Source organism: Bombina bombina, chromosome 4 (assembly GCF_027579735.1).
Source record: "Bombina bombina isolate aBomBom1 chromosome 4, aBomBom1.pri, whole genome shotgun sequence".
In the NCBI taxonomy this organism is placed as follows: Eukaryota; Metazoa; Chordata; class Amphibia; order Anura; family Bombinatoridae; genus Bombina; species Bombina bombina.
In genome coordinates, this window is record NC_069502.1 from 872280909 (window position 1) to 872302725 (window position 21817).

A 21817-nucleotide genomic window follows, 5' to 3' on the forward strand; every position below is an offset into this window, starting at 1 on the left:
GCCTTTTGTGAAGTAAAACAGATAACGCAGAAATCTGTCCCTTCAGAGAACTTGCAGATAATCCTTTCTCCAAACCCTCTTGTAGAAAGGATAAAATCCTAGGAATTTTTATCTTGTTCCATGGGAATCCTTTAGATTCACACCAATAGATATATTTTTTCCATATCTTATGGTAAATCTTTCTAGTTACAGGCTTTCTAGCCTGAATAAGAGTATCTATTACAGAATCTGAAAACCCACGCTTTGATAAAATCAAGCGTTCAATCTCCAAGCAGTCAGTTGGAGAGAAACCAGATTCGGATGTTCGAATGGACCTTGAACAAGAAGGTCCTGTCTCAAAGGTAGCTTCCATGGTGGAGCCGATGACATATTCACCAGGTCTGCATACCAAGTCCTGCGTGGCCACGCAGGAGCTATCAAGATCACCGAAGCCCTCTCCTGGTTGATCCTGGCTACCAGCCTGGGAATGAGAGGAAACGGTGGGAAAACATAAGCTAGGTTGAAGGTCCAAGGTGCTACTAGTGCATCTACTAGAGTCGCCTTGGGATCCCTGGATCTGGACCCGTAACAAGGAACCTTGAAATTCTGGCGAGACGCCATCAGATCCATGTCTGGAATGCCCCATAATTGAGTTATTTGGGCAAAGATTTCCGGGTGGAGTTCCCACTCCCCCGGATGGAATGTCTGACGACTCAGAAAATCCGCTTCCCAATTTTCCCCTCCTGGGATGTGGATTGCAGACAAGTGGCAGGAGTGATCCTCCGCCCATTGAATTATCTTGGTCACTTCCTCCATCGCCAGGGAACTTCTTGTTCCCCCCTGATGGTTGATATAAGCAACTGTCGTCATGTTGTCTGATTGAAACCTTATGAATTCCACTGTCTGAGCATGCACAGTTGTAATGGTCTTAGATGAATTCGTGCAAAAGGAACTATGTCCATTGCTGCAACCATCAATCCTATTACTTCCATGCACTGCGCTATGGAAGGACGAAGAACAGAATGAAGAACTTGACAAGAGCTTAGAAGTTTTGATTTTCTGACCTCTGTCAGAAAAATTCTCATTTCTAAGGAGTCTATTATTGTTCCCAAGAAGGGAACTCTTGTTGATGGGGAAAGAGAACTTTTTTCTATGTTTACTTTCCATCCGTGAGATCTGAGAAAGGCTAGGACGATGTCCGTATGAGCCTTTGCCTTTGACAGGGACGACGCTTGAATCAGGATGTCGTCCAAGTACGGTACTACTGCAATGCCCCTTGGTCTTAGAACCGCCAGAAGGGACCCTAGTACCTTTGTGAAAATTCTCGGAGCAGTGGCTAACCCGAATGGAAGTGCCACAAACTGGAAATGCTTGTCCAGAAAAGCGAACCTTAGGAACTGATGATGTTCCTTGTGGATAGGAATATGGAGGTACGCATCCTTTAAATCCACCGTGGTCATGAATTGACCTTCCTGGATGGTAGGAAGGATCGTTCGAATGGTTTCCATTTTGAACGATGGAACCCTGAGAAATTTGTTTAGGATCGTGAGATCTAGAATTGGTCTGAACGTTCCCTCTTTTTTTGGGAACTATGAACAGGTTGGAGTAAAACCCCATCCCTTGTTCTCTTATTGGAACTGGATGAATTACTCCCATCCTTAACAGGTCTTCTACACAATGTAAGAATGCCTGTCTTTTTATTTGGTTTGAAGATAATTGAGACCTGTGGAACCTTCCCCTTGGGGGTAGTTCCTTGAATTCCAGGAGATAACCTTGAGAAACTTTTTCTAGTGCCCAAGGATCCTGAACATCTCTTGCCCAGGCCTGAGCAAAGAGAGAAAGTCTGCCCCCCACTAGATCCGGTCCCGGATCGGGGGCCATCCCTTCATGCTGTTTTGGTAGCAGTGGCAGGCTTCTTGGCCTGCTTACCCTTGTTCCAGCCTTGCATCGGTCTCCAGGCTGGTTTGGGTTGAGAAGTATTACCCTCTTGCTTAGAGGATGTAGAAGTAGAGGCTGGTCCGTTTCTGCGAAAGGGACGAAAATTAGGCTTATTTCTAGCCTTAAAAGACCTATCCTGAGGAAGGGCGTGGCCCTTTCCTCCGGTGATGTCTGAAATAATCTCTTTCAAATCAGGCCCAAACAGTGTTTTGCCCTTGAAAGGGATGTTAAGTAATTTTGTCTTGGAAGACACATCCGCTGACCAAGACTTCAGCCAGAGCGCTCTGCGCGCCACAATAGCAAACCCTGAATTTTTCGCCGCTAATCTCGCTAATTGCAAAGCGGCATCTAGAATAAAAGAGTTAGCCAGTTTAAGTGCATGAACTCTGTCCATAATCTCCTCATACGAAGATTCTTTATCGAGCGACTTTTCTAGTTCTTCGAACCAGAAACACGCTGCCGTAGTGACAGGAACAATGCATGAAATTGGTTGAAGAAGGTAACCTTGCTGAACAAACATTTTTTTAAGCAAACCCTCTAATTTTTTATCCATAGGATCTTTAAAAGCACAACTATCTTCTATGGGAATGGTAGTGCGTTTGTTTAGAGTAGAGACCGCCCCCTCGACCTTAGGGACTGTCTGCCATAAGTCCTTTCTGGGGTCGACTATAGGAAATAATTTCTTGAATATAGGGGGAGGCACAAAAGGTATGCCGGGCCTTTCCCATTCCTTGTTTACTATATCCGCCACCCGCTTGGGTATAGGAAAAACATCGGGGGGCACCGGAACCTCTAGGAACTTATCCATCTTACATAATTTCTCTGGAATGACCAAATTGTCACAATCATCCAGAGTAGATAATACCTCCTTAAGCAGTGCGCGGAGATGTTCTTCCTTGCCCCTTCAGATTGGTGTGAGGGTATGTCAGAAGCGTTATCATCAGCGTCCTCTTGCTCTTCAGTGTTTAAAACAGAGCAATCGCGCTTTCTTTGATAAGTAGGCATTTTAGATAAAATATTTGCAATAGAATTATCCATAACAGCCGTTAATTGTTGCATAGTAATAAGTATTGGCGCACTAGATGTACTAGGGGCCTCTTGTGTGGGCAAAACTGGTGTAGACACAGAAGGGGGTGATGCAGTACCATGCTTACTCCCCTCATCTGAAGAATCATCTTGGGCACTATTATTATCTGTGGCATCATTGTCCCTACTTTGTTTGGACACCATGTCACAATTATCACATATATTTAAATGGGGAGACACATTGGCTTTCATACATATAGAACATCGTTTATCTGATGGTTCAGACATGTTAAACAGGCTTAAACTTGTCAACAAAGCACAAAAAACGTTTTAAAATAAAACCGTTACTGTCACTTTAAATTTTAAACAGAACACACTTTATTACTGAATATGCGAAAAAGTATGAAGCAATTGTTCAAAATTCACCAAAATTTCACCACAGTGTCTTAAAGCCTTAAAAGTATTGCACACCAAATTTGAAAGCTTTAACCCTTAAAATAACGGAACCGGAGCCGTTTTTACATTTAACCCCTATACAGTCCCAGGAATCTGCTTTGCTGAGACCCAACCAAGCCCAGAGGGGAATACGATACCAAATGACGCCTTCTATAAGCTTTTTCAGTGGATCTTAGCTCCTCACACATGCATCTGCATGCCTTGCCTTCCAAAAACAACTGCGCATTAGTGGCGTGAAAATGAGGCTCTGCCTATGACTAGAGAAGGCCCCCATCTGAAAAAGGTGTCCATACAGTGCCTGCCGTTTTTTAACAACAATCCCCAAGATTATAATAACTATAAAGCGCTATAATCTGTCAAATATGCTTAGCAAGTAATCGTTTTAGCCCAGAAAAATGTCTACCAGTTTTTTAAGCCCTTATAAAGCCTTTATTCTTATACTTAATCTAAGAAAATGGCTTACCGGTCCCCATAGGGAAAATGACAGCCTTCCAGCATTACCAAGTCGTGTTAGAAATGTGGCCATCATACCTCAGGCAGAAAAGTCTGCCAACTGCTTCCCCCAACTGAAGTTACTTTATCTCAACAGTCCTGTGTGGAAACAGCAATCGATTTTAGTAACGTTTGCTAAAATCATCTTCCTCTCACAAACAGAAATCTTCTTCTCTTTTCTGTTTCAGAGTAAATAGTACATACCAGCACTATTTTAAAATAACAAACACTTGATTGAAGAATAAAAACTACATTTAAACACCAAAAAACTCTCAGCCATCTCCGTGGAGATGTTGCCTGTGCAACGGCAAAGAGAATGACTGGGGTAGGCGGAGCCTAGGAGTGATCATATGACCAGCTTTGCTGGGCTCTTTGCCATTTCCTGTTGGGGAAGAGAATATCCCACAAGTAAGGATGACGCCGTGGACCGGACACACCTATGTTGGAGAAATTATCGCTGATATTACAGGAGGTAAAGGCCATGCCCTGCCTCAAGACAGAGCCAAACCTAGGACTAGACAGTCTAATTTTCGTGCCTTTCGTAACTTTAAGGCAGGAGCAGCATCAACTTCCTCTGCTCCAAAACAGGAAGGAGCTGTTGCTCGCTACAGACAAGGCTGGAAACCTAACCAGACCTGGAACAAGGGCAAGCAGGCCAGAAAACCTGTTGCTTCTAAGACAGCATGAAGTGAGGGCCCCCGATCCGGAAACGGATCTAGTGGGGGGCAGACTCTCTCTCTTCACCCAGGCTTGGGCAAGAGATGTCCAGGATCCCTGGGCGTTGGAGATCATATCTCAGGGATATCTTCTGGACTTCAAAGCTTCTCCTCCACAAGGGAGATTTCACCTTTCAAGGTTGTCAACAAACCAGATAAAGAAAGAGGCGTTTCTACGCTGTGTACAAGACCTTTTACTAATGGGAGTGATCCACCCAGTTCCGCGGTCGGAACACGGACAAGGGTTTTACTCAAATCTGTTTGTGGTTCCCAAAAAAGAGGGAACCTTCAGACCAATATTGGATTTAAAGATCCTAAACAAATTCCTAAGAGTTCCATCGTTCAAAATGGAAACTATTCGGACAATCTTACCCATGATCCAAAGAGGTCAGTACATGACCACAGTGGATTTAAAGGATGCTTACCTTCACATACCGATTCACAAAGAACATTACCGGTATCTAAGGTTTGCCTTCCTAGACAGGCATTACCAGTTTGTAGCTCTTCCCTTCGGGTTGGCTACGGCTCCAAGAATCTTTACAAAGGTTCTGGGCTCTCTTCTGGCGGTACTAAGACCGCGAGGAATTTCGGTAGCCCCGTACCTAGACGACATTCTGATACAAGCGTCAAGCTTCCAAACTGCCAAGTCTTATACAGAGTTAGTACTGGCATTTCTAAGGTCGCATGGGTGGAAAGTGAACGAGGAGAAGAGTTCTCTCTTACCACTCACAAGAGTTCCCTTCTTGGGGACTCTTATAGATTCTGTAGAAATGAAAATTTACCTGACAGAGGACAGGCTAACAAAGCTTCTAAATGCTTGCCGTGTCCTTCATTCCATTCAACACCCGTCAGTGGCTCAATGCATGGAGGTAATCGGCTTAATGGTAGCGGCAATGGACATAGTTCCTTTTGCACGCCTGCATCTCAGACCGCTGCAATTGTGCATGCTAAGTCAGTGGAATGGGGATTACTCAGATTTGTCCCCTACGCTGAATCGGGATCAAGAGACCAGAGATTCTCTTCTATGGTGGCTTTCTCGGCCACATCTGTCCAGGGGGATGCCCTTCAGCAGGCCAGACTGGACAATTGTAACAACAGACGCCAGCCTACTAGGTTGGGGCGCTGTCTGGAATTCCCTGAAGGCTCAGGGATCGTGGACTCAAGAGGAGAGTCTCCTTCCAATAAACATTCTGGAATTGAGAGCAGTTCTCAATGCCCTTCTGGCTTGGCCTCAGTTAGCAACTCTGAGGTTCATCAGGTTTCAGTCGGACAACATCACGACTGTGGCTTACATCAACCATCAGGGAGGGACAAGGAGTTCCCTAGCGATGATGGAAGTATCAAAGATAATTCGCTGGGCAGAGTCTCACTCTTGCCACCTGTCAGCGATCCACATCCCAGGAGTGGAGAACTGGGAGGCGGATTTCCTAAGTCGCCAGACTTTTCATCCGGGGGAGTGGGAACTTCATCCGGAGGTCTTTGCCCAAATACTTCGACGTTGGGGCAAACCAGATATGGATCTCATGGCGTCTCGCCAGAACGCCAAGCTTCCTTGTTACGAGTCCAGGTCCAGGGACCCGGGAGCGGTCCTGATAGATGCTTTGACAGCACCTTGGACCTTCAGGATGGCTTATGTGTTTCCACCCTTCCCGATGCTTCCTCGTTTGATTGCCAGGATCAAACAGGAGAAAGCATCGGTGATTCTAATAGCGCCTGCGTGGCCACGCAGGACCTGCTATGCAGATCTAGTGGACATGTCATCCTGTCCACCTTGGTCTCTGCCTCTGAGACAGGACCTTCTAATTCAGGGTCCTTTCAAACATCAAAATCTAATTTCTCTGAAGCTGACTGCATGGAAATTGAACGCTTGATTTTATCAAAGCGTGGATTTTCGGAGTCAGTAATTGATACCTTAATACAGGCTAGGAAACCTGTTACCAGGAAGATTTACCATAAGATATGGCGTAAATACTTACACTGGTGCGAATCCAAGAGTTACTCATGGAGTAAGGTTAGGATTCCTAGGATATTGTCTTTTCTACAAGAAGGTTTAGAAAAGGGTTTATCTGCAAGTTCCTTAAAGGGACAGATCTCAGCTCTGTCCATCCTTTTACACAAACGTCTGTCAGAAGTTCCAGACGTTCAGGCTTTTTGTCAGGCTTTGGCTAGGATTAAGCCTGTGTTTAAGACTGTAGCTCCACCGTGGAGCTTAAACTTAGTTCTTAACGTTTTACAGGGGGTTCCGTTTGAACCCCTTCATTCCATTGATATCAAGCTGTTATCTTGGAAAGTTCTGTTTTTAATGGCTATTTCCTCGGCTCGTAGAGTCTCTGAGTTATCAGCCTTACATTGTGATTCTCCTTATCTGATTTTTCATTCAGATAAGGTAGTTCTGCGTACTAAACCTGGGTTCTTACCTAAGGTAGTCACTAACAAGAATATCAATCAAAAGATTGTTGTTCCATCATTGTGCCCTAACCCTTCTTCAAAGAAGGAACGACTTCTGCACAATCTGAAATTTTATTTACAGGCAACTAAAGATTTTCGCCAAACTTCTTCCCTGTTTGTCGTTTATTCTGGACAGAGGAGAGGTCAAAAAGCATCTGCTACCTCTCTATCCTTTTGGCTTCGTAGCATAATACGTTTAGCCTATGAGACTGCTGGACAGCAACCTCCTGAAAGGATTACAGCTCATTCTACTAGAGCTGTGGCTTCCACTTGGGCCTTTAAGAATGAGGCCTCTGTTGAACAGATTTGCAAGGCTGCAACTTGGTCTTCTCTTCATACTTTTTCCAAATTTTACAAATTTGACACTTTTGCTTCTTCGGAGGCTGTTTTTGGGAGAAAGGTTCTTCAGGCAGTGGTTCCTTCCGTATAAAGATCCTGCCTGTCCCTCCCGTCATCCGTGTACTTTAGCTTTGGTATTGGTATCCCATAAGTAATGGATGACCCGTGGACTTACTACACTTAACAGGAGAAAACATAATTTATGCTTACCTGATAAATTCCTTTCTCCTGTAGTGTAGTCAGTCCACGGCCCGCCCTGTTTTTTATGGCAGGTCTAAATTTTAAATTATACTCCAGTCACCACTGCACCCTATAGTTTCTCCTTTCTCGTTTGGTTTTCGGTCGAATGACTGGGTGTGACGTAGAGGGGAGGAGCTATATAGCAGCTCTGCTTGGGTGATCCTCTTGCACTTCCTGTTGGGGAGGAGTTAATATCCCATAAGTAATGGATGACCCGTGGACTGACTACACTACAGGAGAAAGGAATTTATCAGGTAAGCATAAATTATGTTTTCCCTAATGTGGATGATGTTATTTCTGCCTTAGCTAAAACAAAACAAAAAAAACTACTCTTCCTATGGAAAAAAAGTTTTTCTTTTAAAGGCACATTAGATAGGAAGCTTGATTCTTAAGAAAATATCTCCATTCTGGTTATGTTTTTATGTTTTGCAGTTGCTATTGCTGATGTTTCAGCTGCTATCTCTAAATGGTTATAGAATCTCTCTGTTCAGGTTCTTGATTACTCTGATAGAGATAACTTTCTGAAGCTTTTGGAGCTACTTAAATAAGCTAATGCTTTTGTAGGTGGTGATATTGATATTATCAGGATTATCTCTAAGAATTTGTGTCTTTCAGCTGTTGCTAGATGTGCTTTATGGCTTAAGTTTTGGGATGCAGCCTCTAAGAATAAATTACTTTCCATTCCTTTTCAAGGTAGTAGACTCTTTGGGACTGAGCTGGACAATATCATTTCTGCAGCTATTGGTGGCAAAAGTAAGTTTCTTCCACAAGATAAGAAGTTTAAGGGTAAATTTAAAACTTCTGGTCAATTTAGTTCCTTTAGTCAGATCAAGAATCAAAAGATTGCTACCTCTTCCTTTAATCAAAGCGGCTCTTGTAAGCCCTGGAGGCCTGGTGCCAGTTGCCATAAGTTCAAGCAGTCTAAGGGTTCCACCCCTACTTCTAAATCAGCATGAATGTGTGTGGCCCCCAGTCTAGTTTCTCTGGTATGGAGCAGGATGATGCATTTTCAGGATGCATGGTTTCGCTCAGTTCCAGATCCTTGGGCTCTGAAAATTGACTCTCAAGGCTATCTGATAGGCTTCATTCAAAGCCTTCCAGAGACAAAATTTTTTCTTTCAAGGGTGCCAAAGAACTCAGTAAAAGCTCAGGCTTTTCTTCAATGTGTTTCAGATCTAGAATCTATATGGGTTATAGTCCCAGTTCCTCCTTTAGAACAGGGTAAGGGATTTTACTCTACTCTCTTTATAGTTCCCAAGAAAGAGGTAACCTTTCAGTCTGTTCTACATTTTAAAGATTTTGAACAACTTTGTCAGGATTCCAGCTTTTAAGATGAAAACCATCAGGACAATCCTTCCTTTTATTCATCAAGGTCATAATATGTCAACCACAGATTTAAAGGATGCCTACCTGCATGTTCCTTTTCATTTGGATCATCACCGGTTTCTAAGGTTTGCCTTTCTGGACTAACATTATCAGTTTATGGCTATTCCATTCGGTCTGTCCACTGCACTGAAAATTTGTACAAAACTTTGGGGTGCCTTGATTTCAGTCATAAGGTCTCAGGGGACTTCTGGTTTCTCCTATTTGGATGATATCTTGATTCAAGCTACATCTATTCTCATGTCAACCAACTATTGTTATTTCTTCAGCTTCATAATTGGAATATAAATTTGCCAAATTTATTTGAATTCCCCAAACAAAGATAACTTTCCTAGGATTTCAAAAAGATTAATTGTCCATGAGACTGTCCTTAACAGAGGCAAGGATGTCAAAGTTATTGTCTGCTTGTCTGAATCTTCAGGCTTAGTATTTTCTTTCAGTAGCTTCCTGCATGGAAGTAATAGGTTTGACGGTGGCAGCATCAGATGCAGTCCCTTATGCTCGGCTTCATATGAGGCCTCTTCAGCTTTGCATGCTAAAGCAGTGGAACAGGAACCACTTCCAGTTATCACAAATTATTTCCCTTCTCTAGCAATGAAATCTCTCTAATTTCTCAGGGCATTTCTAAGGGAGCAAGCTTTGCTCGTCCCCTGTGGGTTATAATTTGAATAGATGCAAATCTGTCTGGCTGGGCTGCACTATAGAGCTTTTGCCTTGCTCAGGAAGTTTGGGCATCTTGGGAGGTGAAGTTGCCCATAAATATTTTGGAATTCCGAGCAACTTTTAGGAAAACTAAGGAATCCTTCCTTTAGTTTCAGTCAGACAATGTGAAAGTTGTGGCATATATCTATTACCAGGGGAAACCAATATTTCCTTGGCGATGAAGGAAGTTCAGAAAATTCTGGTTTGGGCAGAGTGTTTGTCATTATCACCTCTTGTGGAAGTTTATTCCATGTTTCAATCACCCTGTCTGTTAAGAAGTGCTTCCTCAAATTACTTCTAAATCTATAACTTTTCAGCTTGAAAACATGACCTCTTGTTCATAAATATTTGTTTTTATGAAAAATACTCACAGCGTCGGCTTTACTAAGCTCCCTTAATATACTTGAAAATTACCTTCTCTCCTCTAAGCTATACATATTTAGGTAATTGAGCCTCTCTTGTTACGTTTTATTTTTAAGATCATGTATCATTTTGGAAGCCCTCCTTTACACAGATTCCAGTGTTAATATCTGCTAATATTTTAATTGATTAATTATTTGTACAGGAATCAGGAAACATTTCCAGTCCCTTACATGCCCCCTCTCTTCTAAGTGTTAGGTACCCTGCCTTCATTAGTTACTGTCAGGATCGTTGTCTGATTCCTCTGTAGTCCACAGCTTCCCGGATTGGTCCCTGTGTCTGGTTTATTGTGGCTACCCTTGCTAACTGTTTCTTCCCAGTTAGTGATTAAACCTTGTTAGATACAGCCCTCTGAGCCATTACCACCTTGTCTCTGTTTATAGTGGCCCTTATTTGGATCCTCATTGACATGAAGAACCCTCTTCCCTGAAGGGGGAAGGACAGAAACAGGCCCTACCCACATAGACCCAAATATAATTAACCTTTAACAAACTCCCCCATTACTATTTTTCTATCTAGGAACGGGCAGAAAGTTGGCTCCTTCCCTTACTGGATTTTTTGGGTTGTGCAGTTGGAGCTTCTTTGAAGAGAGTTTTCCTTGTTAAGAGCGGCAAGATTCTGCTTCTGCTATGTCCCCAGGCATTTGAAGACCTACCCTGTGCTTTTAATCCTTTTATCTGCCGTTTGTATTTGGCTCCCTTTCTTGTGCAGGAGCACTATAGTGAGGTCAGCATGTGGGTGCTTTTATTTATTGAGAATGCGTTTATATAGCGTTTGCTTTATTCCTCATTATGTTTTGGGATTTCTGAACTCTGCGGTTATGGAGCGTTTCTCCACCTCTTCCTCTTCTTTCCTGCTTAGAAAGGAAAAGGCCAAAGAGTGGTCTATTCCTAAGCCTGAATGTCAGTTAGCAATGCCTGATAAAATAACTAGGTTTTGCCTTTTACCTAATGATATTTTGAACAAGTTTGGGAATTTTTCTAAAGTTGATTCTGCTATAACTAGATTTAAAGTACTATTATGCACACTGATGGCTATTTTTTCCCTGTCATAGTCTGTCAACTTCTGGTACCTTACTTTGTAAACCATTTGTCTACTTGCTGCCACTTCGGCCAGACAAGTTTCTGAACTTCAAGCTCTCTCAGCAGATTTGCTTTGTACAGTTTTTCACCAAGACAAGGTAGTCCTTTGTACAGTACCAGAGTTTCTTCCTAATTTGGGCCTAGATTTAGAGTTCGGCGGTAAAAGGGCTGTTAACGCTCCGCGGGTTTTTTTCTGGCCGCACCATAAATTTAACTCTGGTATCGAGAGTTCAAACAAATGCTGCGTTAGGCTCCAAAAAAGGAGCGTAGAGCATTTTTACCGCAAATGCAACTCTCGATACCAGAGTTGCTTACGGACGCGGCCGGCCTCAAAAACGTGCTCGTGCACGATTCTCCCATAGGAAACAATGGGGCTGTTTGAGCTGAAAAAAAACCTAACACCTGCAAAAAAGCAGCGTTCAGCTCCTAACGCAGCCCCATTGTTTCCTATGGGGAAACACTTCCTACGTCTGCACCTAACACTCTAACATGTACCCCGAGTCTAAACACCCCTAACCTTACACATATTAACCCCTAATCTGCCGCCCCCGCTATCGCTGACCCCTGCATTACACTTTTAACCCCTAATCTGCCGCTCCGTAAACCGCCGCCACCTACGTTATCCCTATGTACCCCTAATCTGCTGCCCTAACATCGCCGACCCCTATGTTATATTTATTAACCCCTAATCTGCCCCCCACAACGTCGCCGACACCTACCTACACTTATTAACCCCTAATCTGCCGAGCGGACCTGAGCGCTACTATAATAAATGTATTAACCCCTAATCCGCCTCACTAACCCTATCAGAAATAGTATTAACCCCTAATCTGCCCTCCCTAACATCGCCGACACCTACCTTCAATTATTAACCCCTAATCTGCCGACCGGAGCTCACCGCTATTCTAATAAATGTATTAACCCCTAAAGCTAAGTCTAACCCTAACACTAACACCCCCCTAAGTTAAATATAATTTTTATCTAACGAAATAAATTAACTCTTATTAAATAAAAGATTCCTATTTAAAGCTAAATACTTACCTGTAAAATAAATCCTAATATAGCTACAATATAAATTACATTTATATTATAGCTATTTTAGGATTAATATTTATTTTACAGGTAACTTTGTATTTATTTTAACCAGGTACAATAGCTATTAAATAGTTAAGAACTATTTAATAGTTACCTAGTTAAAATAATTACAAATTTACCTGTAAAATAAATCCTAACCTAAGATATAATTAAACCTAACACTACCCTATCAATAAAATAATTAAATAAACTACCTACAATTACCTACAATTAACCTAACACTACACTATCAATAAATTAATTAAACACAATTGCTACAAATAAATACAATTAAATAAACTATCTAAAGTACAAAAAATAAAAAAGAACTAAGTTACAGAAAATAAAAAAATATTTACAAACATAAGAAAAATATTACAACAATTTTAAACTAATTACACCTACTCTAAGCCCCCTAATAAAATAACAAAGACCCCCAAAATAAAAAATTCCCTACCCTATTCTAAAATACAAATATTACAAGCTCTTTTACCTTACCAGCCCTGAACAGGGCCCTTTGCGGGGCATGCCCCAAGAATTTCAGCTCTTTTGCCTGTAAAAAAAAACATACAATACCCCCCCCCCAACATTACAACCCACCACCCACATACCCCTAATCTAACCCAAACCCCCTTAAATAAACCTAACACTAATCCCCTGAAGATCTTCCTACCTTGTCTTCACCATACCAGGTTCACCGATCCGTCCTGGCTCCAAGATCTTCATCCAACCCAAGCGGGGGTTGGCGATCCATAATCCGGTGCTCCAAAGTCTTCCTCCTATCCGGCAAGAAGAGGACATCCGGACCGGCAAACATCTTCTCCAAGCGGCATCTTCTATGTTCTTCCATCCGATGACGACCGGCTCCATCTTGAAGACCTCCAGCGCGGATCCATCCTCTTCTTCCGACGACTAGACGACGAATGACGGTTCCTTTAAGGGACGTCATCCAAGATGGCGTCCCTCGAATTCCGATTGGCTGATAGATTCAAGTTCAATCCGATTGGCTGATCCAATCAGCCAATCAGATTGAACTCGCATTCTATTGGCTGATCGGAACAGCCAATAGAATGCGAGCTCAATCTGATTGGCTGATTGGATCAGCCAATCGGATTGAACTTGATTCTGATTGGCTGATTCCATCAGCCAATCAGAAAATTCCTACCTTAATTCCGATTGGCTGATAGAATCCTATCAGCCAATCGGAATTCGAGGGACGCCATCTTGGATGACGTCCCTTAAAGGAACCGTCATTCGTCGTCTAGTCGTCGGAAGAAGAGGATGGATCCGCGCTGGAGGTCTTCAAGATGGAGCCGGTCGTCATCGGATGGAAGAACATAGAAGATGCCGCTTGGAGAAGATGTTTGCCGGTCCGGATGTCCTCTTCTTGCCGGATAGGAGGAAGACTTTGGAGCACCGGATTATGGATCGCCAACCCCCGCTTGGGTTGGATGAAGATCTTGGAGCCAGGACGGATCGGTGAACCTGGTATGGTGAAGACAAGGTAGGAAGATCTTCAGGGGATTAGTGTTAGGTTTATTTAAGGGGGTTTGGGTTAGATTAGGGGTATGTGGGTGGTGGGTTGTAATGTTGGGGGGGGGGGTATTGTATGTTTTTTTTTACAGGCAAAAGAGCTGAATTTCTTGGGGCATGCCCCGCAAAGGGCCCTGTTCAGGGCTGGTAAGGTAAAAGAGCTTGTAATTTTTGTATTTTAGAATAGGGTAGGGAATTTTTTATTTTGGGGGTCTTTGTTATTTTATTAGGGGGCTTAGAGTAGGTGTAATTAGTTTAAAATTGTTGTAATATTTTTCTTATGTTTGTAAATATTTTTTTATTTTCTGTAACTTAGTTCTTTTTTATTTTTTGTACTTTAGATAGTTTATTTAATTGTATTTATTTGTAGCAATTGTGTTTAATTAATTTATTGATAGTGTAGTGTTAGGTTAATTGTAGGTAATTGTAGGTAGTTTATTTAATTATTTTATTGATAGGGTAGTGTTAGGTTTAATTATATCTTAGGTTAGGATTTATTTTACAGGTAAATTTGTAATTATTTTAACTAGGTAACTATTAAATAGTTCTTAACTATTTAATAGCTATTGTACCTGGTTAAAATAAATACAAAGTTACCTGTAAAATAAATATTAATCCTAAAATAGCTATAATATAAATGTAATTTATATTGTAGCTATATTAGGATTTATTTTACAGGTAAGTATTTAGCTTTAAATAGGAATATTTTATTTAATAAGAGTTAATTTATTTCGTTAGATAAAAATTATATTTAACTTAGGGGGGTGTTAGTGTTAGGGTTAGACTTAGCTTTAGGGGTTAATACATTTATTAGAATAGCGGTGAGCTCCGGTCGGCAGATTAGGGGTTAATAATTGAAGGTAGGTGTCGGCGATGTTAGGGAGGGCAGATTAGGGGTTAATACTATTTATTATAGGGTTAGTGAGGCGGATTAGGGGTTAATACATTTATTATAGTAGCGCTCAGGTCCGCTCGGCAGATTAGGGGTTAATAAGTGTAGGTAGGTGTCGGCGACGTTGTGGGGGGCAGATTAGGGGTTAATAAATATAACATATGGGTCGGCGATGTTAGGGGCAGCAGATTAGGGGTACATAGGGATAACGTAGGTTGCGGCGATTTGCGGTCGGAAGATTAGGGGTTAATTATTTTAAGTAGCTGGCGGCGACGTTGTGGGGGGCAAGTTAGGGGTTAATAAATATAATATAGGGGTCGGCGGGGTTAGGGGCAGCAGATTAGGGGTACATAAGTATAACGTAGGTGGCGGTCGGCAGATTAGGGGTTAAAAATTTTAATCGAGTGGCGGCGATGTGGGGGGACCTCGGTTTAGGGGTACATAGGTAGTTTATGGGTGTTAGTGTACTTTAGGGTACAGTAGTTAAGAGCTTTATAAACCGGCGTTAGCCAGAAAGCTCTTAACTCCTGCTATTTTCAGGCGGCTGGAATCTTGTCGTTAGAGCTCTAACGCTCACTGCAGAAACGACTCTAAATACCGGCGTTAAAAAGATCCCATTGAAAATATAGGCTACGCAAATGGCGTAGGGGGATCTGCGGTATGGAAAAGTCGCGGCTGAAAAGTGAGCGTTAGACCCTTTAATCACTGACTCCAAATACCAGCGGGCGGCCAAAACCAGCGTTAGGAGCCTCTAACGCTGGTTTTGACGGCTACCGCCGAACTCTAAATCTAGGCCTTGGTGTCCGCCTTTCTCATGAATCAAGAGATTGTCCTTCCCACCTTTTGTACAAACAAAGAACCTTTTAAACGGACACTAAAGTCAAAATTAAACTTTCATGATTCAGATAAAACATGTAATTTTATGAGACTTTCCAGCTTACTTCCATTATAATATTTTGCACAGGTTTTTTTATATGCACACTTTTTGAGGCACCAGCACCTACTGAGCATGTGCACACATTTACAGAGTATATGTATACAAGTCTGTGATTGGCTGATAACTATCACACAATACAGAAGGCCTGCAGCAAATGGGGGAGGGGGGATACATTTGTCAGAAAAAAATCTACTGCTTATTTTAAATTCAGTGTGTTATTACACTGCCTTTTTATTGTGCACTTGTTAATTATGCAGTTCTAGTGTATTTAATGATCCTTATAAGGTTTCAATACCTTCATACACTTGATGTGGTGAGATTTCTTCATATTTCCCTAAAACATCTCATTTGTTGGTTATTCCTTTTGGAAAAAAACAAAAGGCTGTGCTTTTGAGTAGTCCTGATACAGAAAAATATATATTATCCTAAAATTTGATATGCTCTCAAAAGTTTCATTTTGGCTTACAAATGTAATCATTATAGGCCTAAGATTTATATGGCTATCTGAACACTGTATGGACTGTACCTTTTCTGTGAGCTGATTCCACCAAAAAGGGGCCCATGTCTTCTGTAAGCCTCAACAGTTTAGGTAACTCTGCCTCAGCTAATGTACGTAGCTCCTCAATTTTCACTGTTTCTGGGAGTCCAATGAACTGTAGATTATTTCTTCTGGATCTGTTTTCTAAATTCACAATGTTGATTAAGTAATTTATTTTGTTTTATAAAACTTTTCACCCTAAGCTCCGATACAATCTCTGTGCTTTCTTTATCCTTGAGACTCTCTTTTCCAGTTCCATTTTCATTTTTCTTAAGTTGTTTCACAGCAACTGTCCAGGCCAATTTGTAGGCCCTCAATTTTGGACAGTAAGGTTACAAGTATTTGTGCAAAACGAGGATGTTGGATGTCACCTTCTTTGGTGGAATTATTTAAATTTTGTGCAATGTCTAAGTTTTTATCTGGTGAGTTTTTAAAAACTTTTATCTAATGCTTTCCCCTTTGGAGGCATTGTTGTGCCCATTAGATATTTCTTCATATAGAGTTTTCTGTATATGGTTTCTTTCTGCAACCACCTTTTAAAAATGTCTTCCTTGCAGACTGGGATATATACCAACCCATAGGGTCTTAAATAAATATTTGCAGCAAGTAAGTTGCCTTATTTTAATAGTGAATCCAGGCTCTAGATGCCAACTACAATATGAAATTCGAAAGTGTGTTTCACGTGCTCATAAATAGATTCCCATTATAAACAGGGAAAAATAATTAACAGAATAAGTATAAATGGTACTCCGTCTATAAGGGGATCTGTTTCCATGGTGTCTATTCTGCCAGAATTTTATTTTAGCAGTTTCCATTAAGTTTTAACAGAGGTCATATGCAATAGAGTTGAGCAGGAGCGCTATAGCTAAAGGTGAATATCAATATTATTACTCATATATTGGAGTATGAACCTATAAAAGTGTCTAAGCACAATTGTTCAAATGTGATAGTTACAAAAAAACTCAGTGTGCCTTAAATGCAGTATAAACCTACAACATATTTGAATAAAAGTGTTTATAGAAGTAAGGAATCTTATTATACCTTAAATCCAATGTGAATCTTTAAAATTAACACAATAGTGAAACTGACATTAATAGGGGAAAAAACAAACTTAATGACGATTATGGTCTATACACTGACCATACTCTATATGAGATAAAGAATGTGTAATAATAAAAAATGAGTGATTAGTAAGGCTTTACCTAAAATTTAATCATACGTAAAGTGCAAACAAGTAGTAATACAATACAATGAATAAAATCACAAGATGAAAAAACGGACGTCTCCGTATACAATATAGGTTGCCACCACAAAAAATCTCTTGAAAATATAAACAGTCAATTAAGAGGCTTTCTGTCCAAGTTAGAGGGACCAGTTATCCGGATACACAGTTAATAAGAGAGAAGATCTTTTGCTTACCCCCAAACAATTCAGACCGGTTAGTTCCGTTAGATGAAGTTACCGCCGTGGCGGAGTGACGTCACTCTTATAGGCGCTGTCCACAATGCGCAATTTGATTGGTCCTTTGGTGGACGGCTTAGAGTTTTCAGATGCCGTGTTCTTGAGGGTATAGTATCCGCTCTTAAGTGCCAATAAGCACGCAGGATACTTCTTGGGTATGTGTTTTAGAGGTGCAGATAATAAATAAGGTGAGAAATCCTCGGTCTCACCTTACATCAACCTGCCACTGTTTTATTGTTTTATTATTGCTAGTAAGAGTGCATTCAAGGATCAACAAATATATGTGAAAAGCAGCACATGTTACCTATCTATGAGACATTGAAATATAATATAACTGAATATATACACCTGATGTAGGTACTCTCCTCCTCAAAAAACCTACATTATTGTGTGTGGAAAGGAGCCCCAGAAATTTACAAAATAAGGACTCCGAGGGCGCTAAGTCTGGCATATGTCTATTCATATGATAAAATTTAACAGTTTAACCAAATTAACCTATTGACAGTTACAGACTGGTCTGAAACTGCAGTGACCCAATTCAAAGTACTCATTTGTCAGCTTTTTTTTCACTAGCTAGTAATAGCAATATTCATAAGCATTGCATTATAGCAGCAGCCGATTGATACCGTACGGCAAGCATTATAGAAACAGGTGCAATTTAAAAATTAAAGATTACTTGCAGTTACTAACAAGACACAGCAAAGTTTTAAACTTAGAATTCCTATACTAAGCAAATAAAATCTTAAGACATAGAGGCATATTGACAGCTTAGGAGAAAATATACATTTCAGACAAGAGCTCTAGGTTAATCATACATGGCAATGTAGAAATGTTAACTTGGGCTAGGAAGAACATCAGATACCTCCCTAGTATCGTCATAGCAAACAGACCAAGTAAAAATAAAAATATGGCAAAGTCACAGTTTAGGTGGGCACCAAACATCAAAAACAACTCCGGCACCATGATACAAGTCAGTGTTCTTATCCCACTCCAGCTCTCGTGTCAGTGGTGTCCCCATTTAGTGGCTCATTAATGTTCCAGAGAATCCCAGCAATCTCCAGAGTAATGGGAAGGCCTCTCCAGGTCAAAATAGCGATAGCTCCTGCTGACTCTAATCTATTGGGTAAGAGCTCTCTGATCACACATGTACCCCTCACCGATGTCTGTGAGTCACGGTCCAGCCGGACAGGGGGCCCCCTCTCTCTGCTAGAAGTATCTTTCACAACATCAGTTAGAATTGTCTCTATCTTGAGAGAAACAGGCACTGTAAAATCATCTCCCACATTGAGCTGCACAACGTTAAGCTGTATACCAGAAACCGCCACTGCTTCCTCAGCCATGTCAGTGTGCTTCTTTGTGGATCTCTCTTTTTCAATCCTTTCTATCAGATCGTCAAATCTGCGGAGAATCTGTAGCTCATATTCATCAAACAAAGCTTGTACTGTGGTGGGGATGCCCTTTTCCATCATCAAATTTTTATTGCAGCTGGTTGACCGTATAGTATTACAAGATGGCGACCGCTAAGTCCGCCCCAGCATACTCCGAGGGCATGCAGTGCTCAGTAAGGTGCTCCAGAACTGACCTGAGTGTTTCTGCGGATGCTCCTGTGTTCCCAACACTACTAGGGCTCTGAAGTTATAGTTACTAGTGGTTGTTGCACAGTCGCCTGATGCTTTACTGTGGGCTCTGTGATATGGCCAGTGTTAGGCACTTCAACGCAGCCAGTCTGATGTTTGCTGCCTTTGAGGGTCCAGTCACTGCCACTCGCAACTTCCGATCTAGGCCGCAGCCACAGTGTTTCTTAGGCTCAGCTCCGGTACTCTGATGCGGCCTAGCGGAGCTCAAGGTTATTTTGCAAAAATCGGGAACTCTATGTGCTCTGGGGGCACCTAGCAACTCTCCCCAATGATGTGCAGGTAGTTTCCCATAAAATTATACACTTTTTAGCCTAAAAATACTCAGTTATAAGCAGAGCTCTCACTCTGCACGTCCTCTCTGTTCGGCTCCAATCTCCGCCCCCCCTTGTCATGCCTTTTTATGGTTTGATTTCTGTATATTTGGATCCGCATAATGTTTATACATGTAATTTTCAATCCTCAATAAAAATTATAAAAAAAAAAAAAAGAAAGACAAAAGTATGACAGCATTAATTTCTATTTATTTTAGTGATTTACAAATATGGGGTGCCAAGAGTCCTTGAAAATAGTCCCCAGTGTCCAGTAAACTTCCCTTCAAAGGACACTAACATCAAAATTAAATGTTTCATGATTTAGTTAAAGCATGCAGTTTAAAACAACTTTCCATTATCAAAATGTGCACATATATATCTGAGTCTCTAGCTCCTACTGAGCATGTGCAAAAGTGCACAGTAAATACGTATATGCATTTTCTGATTGGCTGGTAGCTGTCATATGATACAGGGGGAATGAAAATTGGACTAACTGAAATTTTTCAGAAAATATTCTACTGCTCATTTCAAATTTAAAGTAAGTGTTATTGCATTGTGTTTTGATAGTGTTTTTGTCAATTATTCAATTCAGCTGTATTTAGTGGTTCTTTAAGCATTATGGCTGAGAAAATGTTTAGGGATCATAACATGTCTCCTAGTCTTGTAGTAGACGTTAATTCACAAGATAAAATAATTATGTAATTAATAAATAACATTATCCCTGTTCTATTTATTTTCAACAGGTGGATTCACAGACAGTAATTGTGCTAGCCATGATCAGAATGCAGATACTTCTTACAGTCTTTCTCAAAGAAGCCACAGGAATTTATGTTCTAAGTGTGGGAAATGTTTTACCAAAAAATCGCATCTTATTAGTCATCAGAAAGTTCATACAGGAGAGAAAACATTTTCAGGTTCTAAATGGGGAAAATGTTTTACCCAGAAATCAAATCTTACTAGTCGTCAGAAAGTCCATACAGGAGAGAAACCATTTTCATGTTCTGAATGTGAAAAATGTTTTGCCCAGAAATGGGAATTTATTAGACATCAGAAAAGTCATACAGGAGAGAAAGCATTTTCATGTTCTGAGTGTGGGAAATGTTTTATTCAGAAATCGCATCTTACTAGACATCAGAAGATTCATACTGGAGAAAAGGCATTTTCATGTTCTGAATGTGGAAAATTGTTTACTCTGAAAACGCATCTTATTGGACATCAGAAAATTCATAAAGGAGAGAGAGAATTTTCATGTTCTGAATGTGGGAAATGTTTTTATAGGAAATCACATCTTACAAAACATCAGGAAATTCATACAAGACAGGCATTTTTATGTTCTGAATGTGGAAAAGAGTTTACTCGGAGATCACATCTTATTACACATCTGAAATTTCATACAAGAGAAAAAAACTTTTTAAAGGGACATAAAACAGTATGAACTAACTTAAGTTTCTAAATATATAATGCAGCCAAAGCTTACCTGCAAAACGGTTTCTGTTTTAAGCCCCATTAATCCTTTTAATTCAGGCAAAGTTTTGTTTGCAGCAAACTCTGCCCTTTGTATTTCTATATATGGAAGGTGCTATCAAGACCATAGCTTCAGCAGAATGGACTCGTACACGTACATGGTAGGGGACAGAGTCACATGACACCTGACTGAAGCAGTGCACAATAAATAATGTGCACTGCTTCCTTCTAAGCACAACAGACGTTTTCACAAAGCATGTGAGATCATCCCCATGGAAATGAGCAAGCCTCTTGGCAACAAACAATACCCTCCTGGGAAAGTAATGGGATTTTAAACATGGAATAATATTTTAATCATATTAATATGCAATATAATACTCTTGAGCAGAGCATGCATAAGGCAATAATATTAACTTTGATCAGTAGTTTACAAAAAAGTAAATTCATATAAAGTGTGTCATATTATATATATATATATATCTATAGCACTACAGATTGTTTTCTGAAGCTGAAGCAATGTTGAGATGTCAGATGATGAACTGTAATGAGTATTACATATATATATATATATATATATATACACACACACACATTTACATTCATATTAATTTTTTTATTGTGTATTGGAACTTGTCATTTATAGTGGATACAAATGTTTCCATATACAGTACTTTTTTTTTTTTACTAAAAAACATTATACATTTTTCGGTAATCTCTTAATTTATAGTATTTTATTCTCTATGGGAGAA

The 21817-nt window shown here is 40.6% G+C and overlaps 1 protein-coding gene across 1 annotated transcript in view; it reads left to right on the plus strand.

Moving 5' to 3' along the window:
• Positions 1-21092, plus strand: part of LOC128657376 (zinc finger protein 547-like) — a 243522-nt gene extending 222430 nt beyond the window's left edge. Inside the window, exon 11 of the mRNA XM_053711704.1 lies at positions 20348-21092. Within this exon, the coding sequence (XP_053567679.1) occupies positions 20348-21039 (692 nt within the window). The 3' untranslated portion in view covers positions 21040-21092. The remainder of the gene's footprint in view (positions 1-20347) is intronic.
• Positions 21093-21817: the final 725 nt, after the last annotated feature.